Source organism: Mycetomoellerius zeteki, unplaced genomic scaffold (assembly GCF_001594055.1).
Source record: "Mycetomoellerius zeteki isolate Tzet28-1 unplaced genomic scaffold, Tzet1.0 scaffold25, whole genome shotgun sequence".
NCBI lineage: Eukaryota > Metazoa > Arthropoda > Insecta > Hymenoptera > Formicidae > Mycetomoellerius > Mycetomoellerius zeteki.
In genome coordinates this window covers 2,237,748-2,253,064 of record NW_017257227.1, presented here as the reverse complement: position 1 = coordinate 2,253,064, position 15,317 = coordinate 2,237,748, and the positions used below count along the sequence as shown (strand labels likewise).

The 15,317-nt window shown below is 35.2% G+C and overlaps 3 protein-coding genes across 5 annotated transcripts; 1 reads left to right on the top strand and 2 right to left on the bottom strand.

The window, feature by feature from the left end:
- Positions 1–862: 862 nt before the first annotated feature.
- On the bottom strand, positions 863–3,281 carry Rab10 (RAS oncogene family member Rab10). Its single transcript, XM_018449732.1, has 5 exons — positions 2,761–3,281; positions 2,031–2,091; positions 1,819–1,957; positions 1,644–1,733; positions 863–1,299 (listed from the first exon to the last, which is right to left on the bottom strand). Exons 1-5 carry the CDS (start codon positions 2,885–2,887, stop codon positions 1,114–1,116), a joined length of 603 nt encoding a protein of 200 aa, XP_018305234.1. The 5' UTR covers positions 2,888–3,281; the 3' UTR covers positions 863–1,113.
- Positions 3,282–3,414: 133 nt separating this feature from the next.
- On the top strand, positions 3,415–10,643 carry LOC108723773 (lethal (2) k01209). Of its 2 annotated transcripts, none has more exons than XM_018449727.1 (11): positions 3,415–3,490; positions 6,848–7,321; positions 7,435–7,559; positions 8,359–8,529; positions 8,651–8,757; positions 8,916–9,086; positions 9,170–9,241; positions 9,323–9,574; positions 9,649–9,858; positions 10,048–10,233; positions 10,312–10,643. In XM_018449727.1, exons 2-11 carry the CDS (start codon positions 7,266–7,268, stop codon positions 10,621–10,623), a joined length of 1,662 nt encoding a protein of 553 aa, XP_018305229.1. In that variant the 5' UTR covers positions 3,415–3,490; positions 6,848–7,265; the 3' UTR covers positions 10,624–10,643. The 2 variants fall into 2 exon arrangements, with proteins under 2 accessions (XP_018305229.1, XP_018305228.1); XM_018449726.1 differs by having other exon boundaries at positions 7,423–7,559.
- A 186-nt stretch (positions 10,644–10,829) lies between these two features.
- LOC108723772 (uncharacterized) lies at positions 10,830–14,937 on the bottom strand. Of its 2 annotated transcripts, XM_018449725.1 has the most exons (12): positions 14,357–14,937; positions 13,915–13,992; positions 13,614–13,708; positions 13,448–13,525; positions 13,229–13,375; positions 12,869–12,944; positions 12,595–12,782; positions 12,320–12,464; positions 11,922–12,137; positions 11,559–11,677; positions 11,302–11,434; positions 10,830–11,166 (listed from the first exon to the last, which is right to left on the bottom strand). In XM_018449725.1, the coding sequence occupies exons 1-12, from the start codon at positions 14,654–14,656 to the stop codon at positions 10,852–10,854; spliced, it is 1,890 nt and encodes a 629-aa protein (XP_018305227.1). In that variant the 5' UTR covers positions 14,657–14,937; the 3' UTR covers positions 10,830–10,851. The 2 variants fall into 2 exon arrangements, with proteins under 2 accessions (XP_018305227.1, XP_018305226.1); XM_018449724.1 differs by having other exon boundaries at positions 13,229–13,525.
- Positions 14,938–15,317: the final 380 nt, after the last annotated feature.

Below are 15,317 nucleotides of genomic sequence, written 5' to 3'. Positions count from 1 at the left end.
CGAAAATTTTTTTTGATCTTTAATAATTTTTTATTCAAATACAATCAACTTTACAGAAGAACTGAAACAGATAAAAATTGTTTTTCTTCTCTTAACTATTGCGAAAATTGTAAAATGGTAGAAGACTTTTCATCTCTCAGTTTAGTCCATTTTACCCCTATGCGAAAGATTACTTTCCAAACACCCTGTATATATATAGCACATATACTATTATCTTTATAATACTTGCATTAAAATGTCTATATAATTATTATTAATGTCTGTTTAGCGACAATTTTGCATCTATAAATATGCAAACTCATTCCATGCAGGATGTGTATGTGTATGTGTGTATGTGTGCGCGCGCGTGTGTGTGCGTGTTTTGCCTAAGAAATAAAAACGACAAATTCGAAATTGCGAATATTTATATTTATAGTAAATTGGCCGTACACAAAACGGTAGAAGCTTTTGGTTTAAGTTCTGCCTAACTTAATGTACAAGTAAGCATTGTGGTGCGATTATTCACGCAGGAAAGCGTTCAATGTTCAAAAAAATGATCAAGATTAGAAGCCGACGACACTCATACTCACACCAACATGGTAACAAATTGCAGCCTCGTAATAAACAATATGTATAAACAATATGTCCTAATTGTTCTTTTTCGTGCAACGATGCAATGCTTTACGTGAAACATGAAGATTTTCATCAGCGAAGTCTGTTTAATTTTTTTTTTTACCACATCCGCATAAACTAATGAAACTTTGTTTATATACCACACATACAGTCGTAGGTACAATTGTATATGCATAAAATCGCGCGCGTATTTTTATAAACTTATTAACATTTATATAGATGTAATTAACATTTATATAGATGTAATTAAAAAAACATAATTTTTAAAAATATTAGATCGATCAAATCATTTTTATTAGCAATTTTCGATTGCAGCATAGAAAAACGTTTTTCCATCAGATCAAAAGTGAGATTGGATTATATCAGATCAGGCAGTGTCGTGAAGTGTTTATGTTATTATGTTTTAAATTACGCTCTAAATCTATATCGAGGGATCTATCCCAGGTGGCACGAGCTGATATATAGTTCGTTATGCGCCGTTAAAATAAATAATATATAAAATTAGCAGCATCGATTCGAATTTCTTTCTACCCTTCGATCAACCGTTACTCTATCGGGCGCGTCTTGTGGTTCTCTGCCGTGAGTTTTGTCCAATATTGCTTCTGCTAGTTCGCTAAATGCTCGATCGATATTGATGTTCGCTTTCGCGGACGTCTCCATAAATCTAATGCCATGTTCTCTCGCTATCTGTAAACAAGATAAAAATGTTGGTTAAAGAAATTACCATAGACGTAGTACAGATAGATCGAGTATGGCATGCGAGAGAGATATGATAAAACTCAAGTCTCTTCTTTTTCTAAAAGACAAAGAACAACTCGTTCTGCTTGCTTTAACAGATAGAAAACTTTTGTTAGAAAGAAAAGAAAGACCTGAGAGTATTTCTTCTCCCTCACAGCAGCAGGGGCCATTACATTCCCTAGCATATATGTTCGGTTTATATACTATGTCTACGAAAATTACCGTATTTTTGATAAAAGGTTTTATCATATTGCTCGTAATATATTAAGAAAATTTATCTATAGAATATTTACCGCTTCTCCTTTCTCTGTACTGACAACGCGTTTTTCTTCCATATCACTTTTATTTCCTAAGATCATTTTTTCCACATCTTCATTTGCATGCTACAAGATATTTATGACAATCATTATATGTTTAATATAAGAAATTAAATATAAATTTGTAAATTGTGGAGTAAATTATACTCACTTCATCAATATTCCTCAACCATTTCACGATATTTTCAAATGTCTTTTCGTTAGTAATATCATAAACAAGCATAATTCCCATAGCTCCTCTATAATATGATGTCGTAATAGTGTGAAATCTTTCCTGTCCAGCTGTGTCCCTGCAGATAAACAAAAAACACATAAATATATAGAAAAAATTTTAAATGTATACAAATTTTAAATGCAACTCACCATATCTGTAATTTGATTTTCTTTCCTCTTAATTCTACTGTCTTGATTTTAAAATCGATACCTGTAAGAAAAAAAAAACACTTATGTTCCATTCGACAAAAAGAATAAAACACAAATTATAATTTCGAGAAACTCTAGGTACATATTTTGTGCACCCTAATTATCATTACGAAAAAATAAAAATTATAGAAAGTATACTTTAGACACATTAATTATGGAAAAAAATCTTTCTTAGTTTTTATATTTTATTTTTATTAAATAATTATTTGTATATAAAAAAGAGAATAATTTGTATATTACTTATAAAATCATGTGCATCTCTTTTGTAACTTGTGCAATATGTATTTACGTTCATACAAATGAATGTATGACTCCGCTAAAATCTCGCGAAGCAAAGTGCAATTACTTTTTTTTTCTCAAAGAAAAACATGTTGGTAGTTACACTTGAAACACCCTGAACGCCATGCGAATATATACGTGTGCGTGCATACGCGTGTATGCACACGCACGTGTGACCCTCACACACGAAACGAAGCGGCGATCAGCTCGATTGGATTGAATTTTACGGGACGTGACGGCCGTAATTTCCAATCGAAGCGCCACGTTCTAACCTAATCGCTGGGAAAAGAATGCGAGCCAAGTTCGTCGTCGTCAACGAAAGAATCTCCATGACTCGCCTCTACCGGCCTTTCCTGATCTCCTTCCCTCACTCTCCGTCTCTTTCTCTCACCTATTGTGGAAATGAACGTGGTGGAGAAGGCATCGTCCGAGAAACGGAACAGTATGCAGGTCTTGCCGACGCCGGAGTCGCCGATGAGGAGCAGCTTGAACAGTAAATCGTACGTCTTCTTCGCCATTTCGCCGCCGAGGCAGTCTCGCGTCGAGGAGTAAGCGCCAAGAAGGAGGAAGTAAACAGAGTAAAAGGAGCACGGGCCTGCGGTGGTGCTGCGGTGGCTCGCGGTCGGCTGGTTGTCGCGATTAACAGCGACGATGCTCCGTACATCGAACGTTACGCACCGGTTATAGCCGCTCAAGGTCGAACGAGGGCGCGTCTCCCCGACGAGCTGCGACGTACATATACGTATGTAGACGTATCGTGTCGTATCATACGGGCGAACCGGTCGCGGAGAGGCGGCGGACTATTAAAAGACGGTGCGACGTCACGCGACGGCGGAGTCAACACGACGCAGAAGCCATCGGGGGTGATCGGTGGTAAACGCGGGGGTGACTTTCGGCACGTTCTCTCGCTCTCTCTCTCTTTTTTTTTGTCCCTTTCTTTCGTTGTCTCTTTGTATGCTCTCTACGACGTTCGCTACTATTCGCTACTTTGCACTCGGCTGACCGACAACACAACGCAAGATCGAACAACGCGATTCGGTGTTACCGGCTGAATGAGTGCGCGATTCGCCACGACATCGCGCGACGTCGGCGGCGAGCGACGGCGACGGTCCGAAACTACGGTATATTATAATTTTCTACGGATTCCTGCTTGTTTGTAATCGCAAAGGGTCACTTTTATCTTCGTTGATCGTTCAATAAAGGGGAACGAATGGAATTTTCCGTTATAGAATTTTATCTTGATATTTATGTGATGTTGGATATACATCGTTTTTGAAAACAGTTTATTTCGTGATAATATAAAAATATATCATGTGGAATTATATTGTGTATTTGATAAAAATAATAGTTGTTTTATTATGATATATTTATTAGGATATCTTTGGCTTAAATTTATTTTATTCGACCCGTGAAACATATTTCTGCATGTCTATGATAAACCGTTTTTATTGAATTTATTTAAATTTGCTTTGGTATTTATATATTACTTATTTTATCTCGATATTTGTGTAGATATTGAATATATTTATATATATATATATATCTTTTTAGATATTATTTTCATGTCGATAATATAAAAATGTATATATATATATATATCACGTGAAATTATCATGCATTTAATAGAATTAATATTTTCTTATTACGATCTGTTTATTATAGAATATTTTTTGTTTATTAAATTTTAAAATCTGTAAAGTGTAAAGTATATTTTACAATAAATTTTTTATTTTGTTACGAGATTTATTTAAATTTGCTGGAGAATTTTTTTACATTTTGAATATTAAATTTCAAAAACGGTCTTTATAGGTATTGCGTAATCACCGTAATAATAATATCAGAAACCGAGATCCGGGAAATACCGAAATAATGATGAATCTCGTTTCTAATGAAGATTGGATTCACATAAATAACTTGTTTCTCTTATATACGTTACGCATTCACAGCGATGTGATGTAATAAAAATCTCACACATTCTCGAATTTCCAGTACATATCAAATTGCTTCCTATTATATACATTTAAAAAATTATTATACTGTGATTATAAATATACACAATAAGGGAAGCTTTCCAACAAGAGACACAGATAACATTGAATTATTACGTCCTTGTTCGCCAATATTAAAGATGAAATAATCACTGTGTGTTACACAATGTCGCTCTTGTTTGAAAGCTCAGAAATCTCTCATTAGCGTTTTAACATATGAATGTATATATCGAATATATTGCTCGTTTGTTTGCAAAAAAGGACATAAAGAAAAAAAAGAAAAAATGTAACTTTAAAAATATTGCACGTACATCTATTTTCAAAATTGCTTGCGATTTGCAAAATATTCAAATTTATTTTCTGAAAACTTTGTATCGTTGTGTTGAAAGTTAACGATATAAGTTTCTATACCTAGATAAGCATATATTATGTTAAGGCTTTTACATGTACGTTACATAAAAGTTGCGCATATTAATCATATTTCGTAATTTCGATGAATGCACTTTAAAATATTCTTTATTGCATGTACTCATCAATAACCGTCTGCGATATCGATATTATGTAGATATGACATCAATTATTCGATTCCCACGTTTCTTATCGCTACACCAAATAGCCAAGATGCATGCGTTTGCAGTTCAGGAGCAAAGGTTGGCGCATATTTTTCTTGCAGTATGCGGTTGCAATACTCGAAGCATGCCTGCACGTTGGCTCCGCTGCTTTTTCACAAACATATATATATGTACGTACATGCCAAAGATAGCTAACTTGGCCTGCGTGGGCGAGAATTTCCCCTGTTCCCTCTGATCTCCTCTCTGCGTCACTGCCTCTGATGATCCATGATGTATTTATTGTCATTGTATGCCTACGTAATATTACAAATATAAAAGAGACAAAGGAAGATTTTAGAAGAAAAAAACGAAAAGGCGCAGTTACTAATATTTTACCGATTATATTGCAACTTTAATTTAAAAAATTTAAATTACTACTTTAATCTTGATTTAATTTACTTTTTATTTTTTATTTTATTTTATCTAGTTCTAGAAATTAGAAAAAAATAAAGAAATAGATTAAAATTAATCTCTGGAAGAAATGGACCAATGTGGATCAATGTCTTGCAATAATTGGAGTCTTTGAAAGAAACAAGAGATTCAAGGAAAACGATAATACCTTTCAGTATTTCTACAATATTTTATCTATTTTTTAAGTTTATGAATCTTTTTTTAGGATACAAAATTTAAACAGCAACAATAGCTTAACGTTTATAAATATGAAGTATAATTATAAATATGAAGTAGCCCAACACAAAGTTGCAGCAATATTGCAGAGATTTTGCAGCGATATTGCTGCAAATTCTGTGCTGTATGGGAGGTGATATTATATAAAAATGTCTAATTGTAGGATTGATTTTGTAGGGCCGAACAGCCATGTCAAACATGAATCAGATATGCTTCAATATGCTCTATCAACCGTACTTATGCTCTGAAACCGTATTTATGCGCATGATTTTTCGGAACAATACTGCGCGTGGTGTCCTTAAAAATATTCACGCACGCGCAAATTTTAGCAACGCGCTTAGCAGTAGTTCTCTCAGGCCCGTATTCAGCGATTACAATGATATTAGCGCGCTACATACTATACTTTACGTCACGCATATTATAAAATTTCAGAAACAAAACAAAAGCGCGTTCTGAATACGGGCCTCAGTCGCGTACACATTTTAGGCCTGTTCTTTTTGGCTGAACTTTTGCACCAATTCATCTTTCTTCCTTTTCTCTCCAAGAGAAAAGAAGAGCGAGAGGCATTTCACTTTCGAGTCACAGTGCGAGTCTTATAGCGTTTTTCACTGGCAGAACTAGTGCGCACTCAGTACACATTAAAGCTGTTGTACACTAACCTAATCTGAATGTAAAAGTGATATATCTAAATTAATAAAATACCCAACGTATATTTTATCAAATACTACAATAAAATTTATTGAAGATTTCACGGTTTAATTCGTTTCTATATTTTTGTTAAACGTACATCTTTACGTCGATTTGTGTACAACGGCTTTAAAGTGCACTGAGTGCACACCAGCTCTGCCAGTGAAAAACTCTGACTCGAGAGTGAAATGTCCCTCGCTCTTCTTTTCTCCTGGAGAGAAAAGGAAGAAAGATGAACTGGTGCAAAAGTTCAGCCAAAAAGACCAAGGCCTTTTTTTATCTCGATAAATGATTGTCGTTATATCCCCGTCGTGATAAACAAAGTTATTAAATCTGGACACGGGCATAAAAAACCTTACATTAAATCGTTTAAATAATATGCGTCAGTAATATGTTAAAAAAAAAATGTAATATGTTAAATTATTTTAAGATAAAAATGTGCTAATAATCCTAATAATATGATAATGTAAGAATTAATTTTAGTATAATATAAGATGTAATTTTAATAATGATAATAAAAGATGTAAAAATATGATTCGTAAGGCGTGTCTTGTGCTACTTCTAGGACATTCTAGGCACGATACTGTCGAGAAAATCACGTGGCTGTTGGTACGCACGCGCGCGAAAACGACGAGAATGATCGAACGAATGGTGGGGTCTTTCTCACGGTTGCTCATGGTTTGGGTTTGGGAACACTGACCGCGCGGCCCCGCGTTGTCGTCGTCATTCGTCAGCCGGTCGGCCTGCATGTGTGATGTGACATTGCTGTGCGTCACAACATCGTGCACTGTACGTATGTTTGGCGCGCAGTGTGAAGTTTACGTACGACGCAGTAGGTTAAATTACTGGCCACGTCAAGCTCGTGTGCGGGGACCGGGGGAAACCAAAAGAAAGAAGTAAACTAGGACGCAGGTGATCGTCTGTAACCATCTGCAACGTGCACGTGGTGTTGACGAGCCCGAGATCAGCGGTGTCGACGGAACATGGCAGCTAAAATGCAGCCCCCATTCGAGCCACCGAGCTCAGCGAGTTCCGAGAGGTATGTGTTAGGAGTGTCCTCTTTTTCTTTTTTTTTTTTTATTTCATAGCACATTCCCTCTCATCAACGTACATTGAAAATCAACGAAATTTTTATTACTGATATTTTGTCAGCGACGACGGCGACGCGTGTTTGGACGATCGCGAGATATTCCTCGCCGATGAGTTGTGCGAGGATGCTGAACATTACAGGCACTCTGACGTAGGCACGCCACAATCTCCAAGGCCACCATCCACAGGTAAATTCATTTATTATCGGCTTTCTCGTAAGATTTATCGTAAGATTTCAGTCTGATATGCCTGATCTTGAAGAGCAACTTTCTAACATCTACTTAGAACTCATTCTAATCTAACATGTAGTGGTGATTTATTTCTTTTATTAGCAGGACCTGTTAGTAGAATTAATAAGATATAATTATGTTAATACATCTGATGATATACATAAATTTCTTATGTACGTATGCAAGTACGTAATATTTATATGTGTTTTTGATAACAGAATGATTTATGTGTTGGAACTTACATCTGTTATTCATTGATAATGAATTATCTGTAATATAGATTGTCTCAGGAATATATGTAAATATCTTATGAATGAAATAATTTTTACAAGATAAAATACAAGCGAAATGTGAATAAAATATGCTTACGTAATAGGATAAGTAATATACATAAATAATGTATAGTTAGTGTACATATGTCATATTTATTAAGTCCCACATATGTATACATAGACGTGTTGTTTACAGAATCAATAACTTCAATGTACCTGTAAAAGAAGATTCAAACAATCCATCGTCTTAAGTTTCTTAATGAACTCCTAGAAGACATCCAATATGAAATATACAGAAGGTTTTCTTCTTACCTTTAATCCTATTCCTATATTCCTTTGATTAATTAAATCTTTTTATTATAATCCTTGATTAATTAAATCCTTTATTACAAATCATAAATAAAATTATATAAGGGATTATGTAGCCAAAAAATAAATATTTATTATGTAGAGATAGCAAAGATATTTATCATATAATTAAACAGGTTCACAAAAGTCACCACGATCACGAAGGCAGCGTACTACTAGCATGTCACAATCAAGTAAGAAGACATCTGCAGAATCTATTCTCAGGAGTAAAACGCGAACTATTTATACAGCTGGTAGGCCTCCTTGGTACAATTCAGCTGGTCAACAAGTAGAACCTTTTGTAATTGGTTAGTAACATTTACTGTTAATTTAATTACAATGGTTTTTAATTTATAATTTAATATAGATTGATTTAAATTTTTTATATGAAATATAAATTTTGATTACTGATGAATATATTTGCGATAGGTATTTGTGGAGGTAGCGCCTCTGGAAAAACGACAGTGGCAACTAAAATCATAGAATCTCTAGACGTACCATGGGTGACCCTTCTTAGTATGGATTCTTTTTATAAAGTGCGTTAAATATTCTAATAACAGTATTTATTAAAAATATCTTCTTGTACCAATTTGTTATTAACATGATGGGAAACAATTCAATAATACTGTAGATACTACTGAATATTTATCTTATATTTTTATTTATGTCTTTATCTCATACATTCATCTTATAGGTATTAAATGAGAAGCAGCACGAGATGGCTGCACACAATGAGTACAATTTTGATCATCCTGATGCATTCGATTTTGAACTTCTCAAGACTACGTTGCAGCGTTTAAAGGAAGGGCGCATGGTAGAAGTTCCTATTTATAATTTTGTAACACATCGTAGAGAAAGTCGAACGGTAAGTTGACTTGATTGCGGTTTTTACCCAATATGCAAGAAATCATCGCAACTTATACAATTTTTTCCTTCTTTGCTCGAAAGAAAACCATGTATGGTGCCAACGTCATTATCTTCGAGGGAATACTTACTTTTTACAATGTCGACGTGTTGAAGGTAAATCGGTAAAAAGATAAATTTATTTAAAGATTGGGAAAATATATCGAAAAAGAGTAAATAGATAAACGTTTCATCAAGCTGTGCGATATGAAAGTTTTCGTCGATACTGATGCGGACGTCAGACTGGCCAGGCGTTTACGAAGGGATATTTCGCAAAGAGGCAGAGACCTGGAGGGTGTATTAAAGCAGTATAGTAAACATGTGCAGCCGGCTTTTTATTATTACATAGCACCTCTTATGGTCCATGCGGATATTATTGTACCGCGCGGAGGAGAAAACGAAGTGGCAATAGAGCTAATTGTACAGCATGTTCATACTCAACTTCAATTGGTAAATTGCTGCTTTTATTATACATTTTAACATAAAATTATTATCAATGCTAACGATCTCTATGCGACTTTCAGAGAGGTTTTAAATTGAGGGAAAAACTGGCGCATTCGTACATCGGTCAGCCATTGCCTTCATCTTTGTACTTACTTCCAGACACGCCGCAGATAAAAGGTCTTCATACGTTTATACGAAACAAGGAGACCTATAGAGATGAATTTATTTTTTACTCTAAACGCTTGATTCGTCTAGTCATCGAATATGCGTTATCTTTGCTGCCTTTTGAGGTAAATACAAATGTACATAAACATACAAATGTTGTTCAATATGAATATTTGTTTATTTTATTTTATCACAACTCTAAATAAAAGAGAGATCAGAATTTTTAAATTAATTTTATTATAATTGTACTTTTTATAAGAATTGTAAGTTCCTAATTTCTGGCACATGTTATAATATACTATTTTTATATGAAGGATGTAACTGTCGAAACACCTCAAGGAGTATTATATAGCGGCAAACGAGGTGCAACGGACAAAATATGCGGTGTGTCGATTTTACGTGCCGGTGAAACTATGGAGCAGGCTGTTCGAGACGTGTGTAAGGACATACGCATAGGAAAAATTCTCATCCAAACTAATCAGCAGACTGGTGAGCCCGAAGTAAGCACTCGAAAATTTTTCTTTCGCCATTCTATCCTTGATCGATGACCGATGATTCATTTAATTTCTTGTATTTAGTTGTATTATCTCCGATTACCAAGGGACATCAAAGATTATAGAGTGATATTGATGGATGCCACTGTTGCGACTGGTGCTGCTGCTATTATGGCGATCAGGGTACTTCTGGATCATGACGTTGCTGAGGAAAATGTACTGTTGGCGTCATTGTTGATGGCTGAATCTGGCGTACATTCGATTGCCTACGCCTTTCCGCGAGTGAAGATTGTCACCTCTGCGTTAGATCCTGAGATAAATGAGAAGTTTTATGTACTGCCCGGTATTGGTAATTTTGGCGATAGGTACTTTGGCACTGAACCATCTGATGATTAAGGTGATTTATAGATCTCTATTTGAAGTTCTTATATTCGCTACGTTGTGTAAATTGTGATACAAATGCAGATATTAATAATCTATCATATCTTTAGCAAAATTAGCTTTCTGTATGTGCCTTTTCCTCATTACAATTTTATCTCATACTTATGACATTTAACTTAAAACTAGCTATCGTGTTACTATTTTATATACGATGCTGGCTTTTCTTTAAATGTCAATTTATGCTCAAAGAGATGTCGTGCCAACGCCACCGGTTTCCGCGATATCTGCGGCAGTGCCACGTAATTGTCTATAGCCTCGTGAACTAGCTCGATGTGAGCGTCTCCATGAATCCAAATTGCCGCCAGTGGGATTGTTTGGCTGACTCAAAAGATACGTTATTAAACGATCCAATGCGATCAAGTCTTCGCTTGTATTGCCAGAATTCAAGCCTTTGTGTGACTGTAGATTTCCATCTGTTATTTCCTCAGTGTTTTCACTATCTTTTATGTTAGCTCTGCCCCCAGTTCCGCGAGCAGGAAGACCAAGCCGAGGATTAATCTACAATATTTTTTTCAAATATTAAAAGAAGTAATTAAAAATATAGTAATAATTTCGATATTGTGTGTTATAACATAATATATAAATTATTATAAATATTACAACATTTAAATTTATATGATATTAAGATAATACCTCTTCCGGTCCATGCCCATAACTAAGCCTTTGTACTTTTCTGAAAGTTTCGTCATTTATCGCTTCTCTGACTGCTTCGTTTAGCGTACGTTCTAATGCTCGTTGTTTAGTTTTACTCAATCCATCGTAGAAACTAATTTAAATGCGAATGTTAATAGGGGTCATATTTTTAATAGAATCATCACATTTATAACATATATTTTTATATTATTTACGATCCATATAGATAAAGTAATCTAAAGTATAACTTTTGTTACCTTGAATTCAAAGAACTGTTATCTCTAGAGATATTCTTATCGCGAACCAGTCGAATGTCGTGTTCCCAGAATCGACGCAGTTCCGGTGTTGACGTATATGGTGCGGCCACTTCTTTAATCTGTGGTTGCAAACGAATGATTACGGTAAAAATAAAAATAACGTATAAAAGTGGATTATATATATTATTTAAAATCGGTGCATTTGTCGTATCGCGATGTAATTTGCTTAACTCGATGGCAAAGTCGTAATTAACGACGTCAGTATATGTTGTGTCGGTGATGTAATAATACGAGATGCAAATTACAGCTGCAATTTGCGATTGTTCTCGACCATTAACTATGTAGCGTGCTAACTTTAATTACCTTCAAGACTATTATCGCCGTAATAAAGATGCACATTACATTGATAAACGTTAGACACGCGCTGATAATGCCGTTGCAGAAGAATTCTACGGGCAAGTAATCGCTGTAGATATATTTATAGGCGCTAGTAAAGTTTGTGTATGATTCGCCTTTAATATGGGGCATTTTTATTGGTCGATATATGAGCCATATGCATCCCAGAGCCCAAAATAAGCCCTGCGGAAAATAAAAATGAATTTTTAGTCCGATCAATATATAACATTAAAAATATATTATTTCATTAATCATTGACAGTTACCTAAAAAAGGGAGAAAAAGAAACATCTTTATACGACACATGTCTAATTATTATTACGTAGATTTTGCTTTTATATGATATATGCACTATTGTTCTCTTACGCAATTGACGACTGGCGGTAGTAACGAAGCTGATATGGCGACACCAATTAACGGCCCATTGCTACCTTGCAGCAAAGCGACCGCGACACCTGTACCAGATGGAAGAGCCCAAAGAACACCCATCCAAAGCGATCTATAGTTGCCTCTATAGAGAAGGAAATTGTCATTTTGAGATAAAATTTCTAACTGTATATTTAAATGTATATAATATATTGAAAGCCGTATGCAATCTATTGCGTTATTGACAGTGTCTGATCACTCTTAGTGATATCCACCTGCCCTTCATTTCGTCAGTTGGCCAGTCGCCATAGCCCCAAGGCATTTCAGTTGTACCGAGGATAAGGCCAAATATGAAGCCAAATAGTATCGATAAGAAGATACCGAGCATCAAGCTCTTCAGACCGACCAGTTGCAGGTGTCTATCGGCTATGATCGTCCCGAAAGTTAGAGACATCACTGGTCCCTTTGATCAACGAGACGATCAAAAGTGTTAAGTGACGTGCAAACAATGTTTAACGACTATCAAAGTTATGCATTAAAAGGTTTTACCATGAGAGGAGAAACTAGCATGGCTGCAACGACATTAGTTGCACTGTTCTCGATGAGACCAAGTGCAGCGAGACAGCTGTAAGATCGTAGTTTTCACATAACTGATTATTATTAATACAACTTACGTATTGCGGCAATGTAAGATGAAGTTTATATTTAATATTCTACAACGCCTTTTTCATACAATATCTTGGTAGCATTAATAATAATAAAATAAAAATTGCCAAAAATAATTTTTTGGTAATATTAGAGGACTACTCTTTTATGGTCGTTGAATGAACTTACCGGAAATCTGCCTTAATTATTTAGATATATAATATATATATATAAAGATAATAAGAGTAGTTTGTGGTTTCTTACTCCGCAGTTAATACAAGGCTCACGTAATCGAAGGTAAGATCACCGCCACTGCGAACGCCATCGACGACCTGTTTCACCGTCAATTTCGATCTAATAGATCCTACGAAATCGTCCCAAGCGTTTTTACGGTCCTCCGATTCTTTCCGTCTGAATAGCAGGAAATGTATGTAATGTATTTTCACATTTATGCTAATCTCAGCAAAAATCAATTTAAGAAACCTGCGAGCAACTTCATCCTTGACAGCCAACGATTTTGTACCGTTCACACCGCTGTACGTACATTGGGTCGGGATTACGCTAAAAATAAAAAATCAATGGCCAAAGTCATGACTTCGAACGTACTGGAACTTGTTCGTATAATTTCTTTAGTTCAGCGTAAAATCACCTGACTATCGAGTTCATTTTAACACCGATACCCAACTCGGTGAGGCAATGTATACAATTTTCACAGGGTTCACCAGCGGGTACCGGAAATATCACCTTCCACCAGAAAGCTTTGTTTGCATTCATCGTTTGAAAATATGTATATGTTACGAGAAATACGATTAATTCGAGCATTATGCATGATGGCTAGTCAATGTGCATAATGCCTGCCTATTTTGACCGAGCATTATGCATAATGTCCGAATAAATTAATTTCCCGCTTATACATATAGATGGAAATGTAACCGCAACTTTGGCCGTACCTCATAATACATGTCTTCCTTGTCCTTGCACCACACAACGTGTTCTACTCTTAGCTTTTTAAGGAGCTCTTCCAGCACCTGTAAAAGCAAACTTCATAAGTTAATAAGAACGAATATAATTAAATTGAAGAAATATTCGCAAAGAAAATTCTCATTTTTTGAAAGCGAGTTAATTCAGTTAATAAACTCTTAAAATATGAAGTTATCTTAAAGTTGAAGAGTTAAAGTCATCAAAGAATTAACGAGAAACGTCTACGTCTATTAATGAGAATCTATAATTACAGATATCTGCTTAATAAGTACAATTCATTCTTTCATATAATTTTGATAGTTAATATTATCTTTTAATAAAAAAAAAAACTTCGTAATTGATATTTACTATAATTGATGTTTTATCTTTTTGTAATGTCTGCATCTTGTAATGTTCTTTACTATACTTTACCGTTTCCATCGACACAAAGACTGGTGATTTTGATCGCATGGGGTATCCGCGAGGATATTTTCTGCCTTCAATGCCAACATCAATACCGACATCGTTGTCTTCGTTATCCCCATCATCGTCGAGCGTGAGTAATTGCGCGCGGTTTTTTGTTTCCTTTAGACGAAGGTCTACCTTCGGCCCTACGATTTTATTTTTGCTCTTTTCGATCTTCTTCGAGCGTTTCACCGGCACACCGAATACAAGTTCGTGCTCGTAGTTCAAAGTGGGGATACAGACTAGAAATACGACACCCCCAGGCATGTTTGTTCCGCGATCGACTTTATTGCACGAAAATCACTTACGCGGTCTGCCTCGTGTGATCACCAAGGCTGTTCTGTCTCGATTCATAGAGCGATCGTCAGAAGATTGAAGATGCAATTCATTCATTAACTAACGATAATTACTTTATTGTCTGGTTCATAATTGTTCTATGTAGTAAAGATGACTTGAGATGCTATTTTCAGACGGTCGTGACACTAAGAATGTTCAAAGTCCATGAAAATATTCTTGCTTGGAAATAATTTGAGGAAGCTTCGAGGAAGCACGTAATTACAGAAACATTTATAATTCTTTTAATTATTATTTTTCTTTTTAAACAGAAAGATGTCAGTGGGGAAGTACGAGATAACAGCTGATAACAGTTTAGAAAAAGTATGTCGATCTTCTAAAAGTGAAGTGTCATTATTGACGAGAATGATCTTTAAAGAATTGGCAGATAAAGAGGTAAGAGATTATACGTGAAATAAAAATATCAAATGTAATAGTGTTTTAAGAAATAAACATTTATTTCCTTTTTAACAAATCAACAGCGTAGAGACTAGCACCTAGAGACTAGTCCGATGTTTTTTATCCGGTCTAAGTAACTAAAGGCCGCGAGGAATATTCCATGCGAGGGGAACTTCCAAATCTGTACGAAATCATT

Excerpts from the sequence above, each read along its gene's own strand:
- LOC108723773 (XM_018449726.1), top strand. The coding sequence starts at position 7,266 with ATGGCAGCTAAAATGCAGCCCCCATTCGAGCCACCGAGCTCAGCGAGT. Across the intron at positions 8,758-8,915 it reads GTATGGATTCTTTTTATAAA|GTATTAAATGAGAAGCAGCA; the intron begins GTGCGTTAAATA and ends TTCATCTTATAG. Across the intron at positions 9,575-9,648 it reads TTCATACTCAACTTCAATTG|AGAGGTTTTAAATTGAGGGA; the intron begins GTAAATTGCTGC and ends TGCGACTTTCAG.
- LOC108723772 (XM_018449724.1), bottom strand. The coding sequence starts at position 14,656 with ATGCCTGGGGGTGTCGTATTTCTAGTCTGTATCCCCACTTTGAACTAC. Across the intron at positions 13,526-13,613 it reads AAAATGAACTCGATAGTCAG|CGTAATCCCGACCCAATGTA; the intron begins GTGATTTTACGC and ends TTTTATTTTTAG. Across the intron at positions 12,945-13,228 it reads AGCCTTGTATTAACTGCGGA|CTGTCTCGCTGCACTTGGTC; the intron begins GTAAGAAACCAC and ends ACGATCTTACAG.
- Rab10 (XM_018449732.1), bottom strand. The coding sequence starts at position 2,887 with ATGGCGAAGAAGACGTACGATTTACTGTTCAAGCTGCTCCTCATCGGC. Across the intron at positions 2,092-2,760 it reads CACGTTCATTTCCACAATAG|GTATCGATTTTAAAATCAAG; the intron begins GTGAGAGAAAGA and ends TTTTTCTTACAG. Across the intron at positions 1,300-1,643 it reads GTACAGAGAAAGGAGAAGCG|ATAGCGAGAGAACATGGCAT; the intron begins GTAAATATTCTA and ends TCTTGTTTACAG.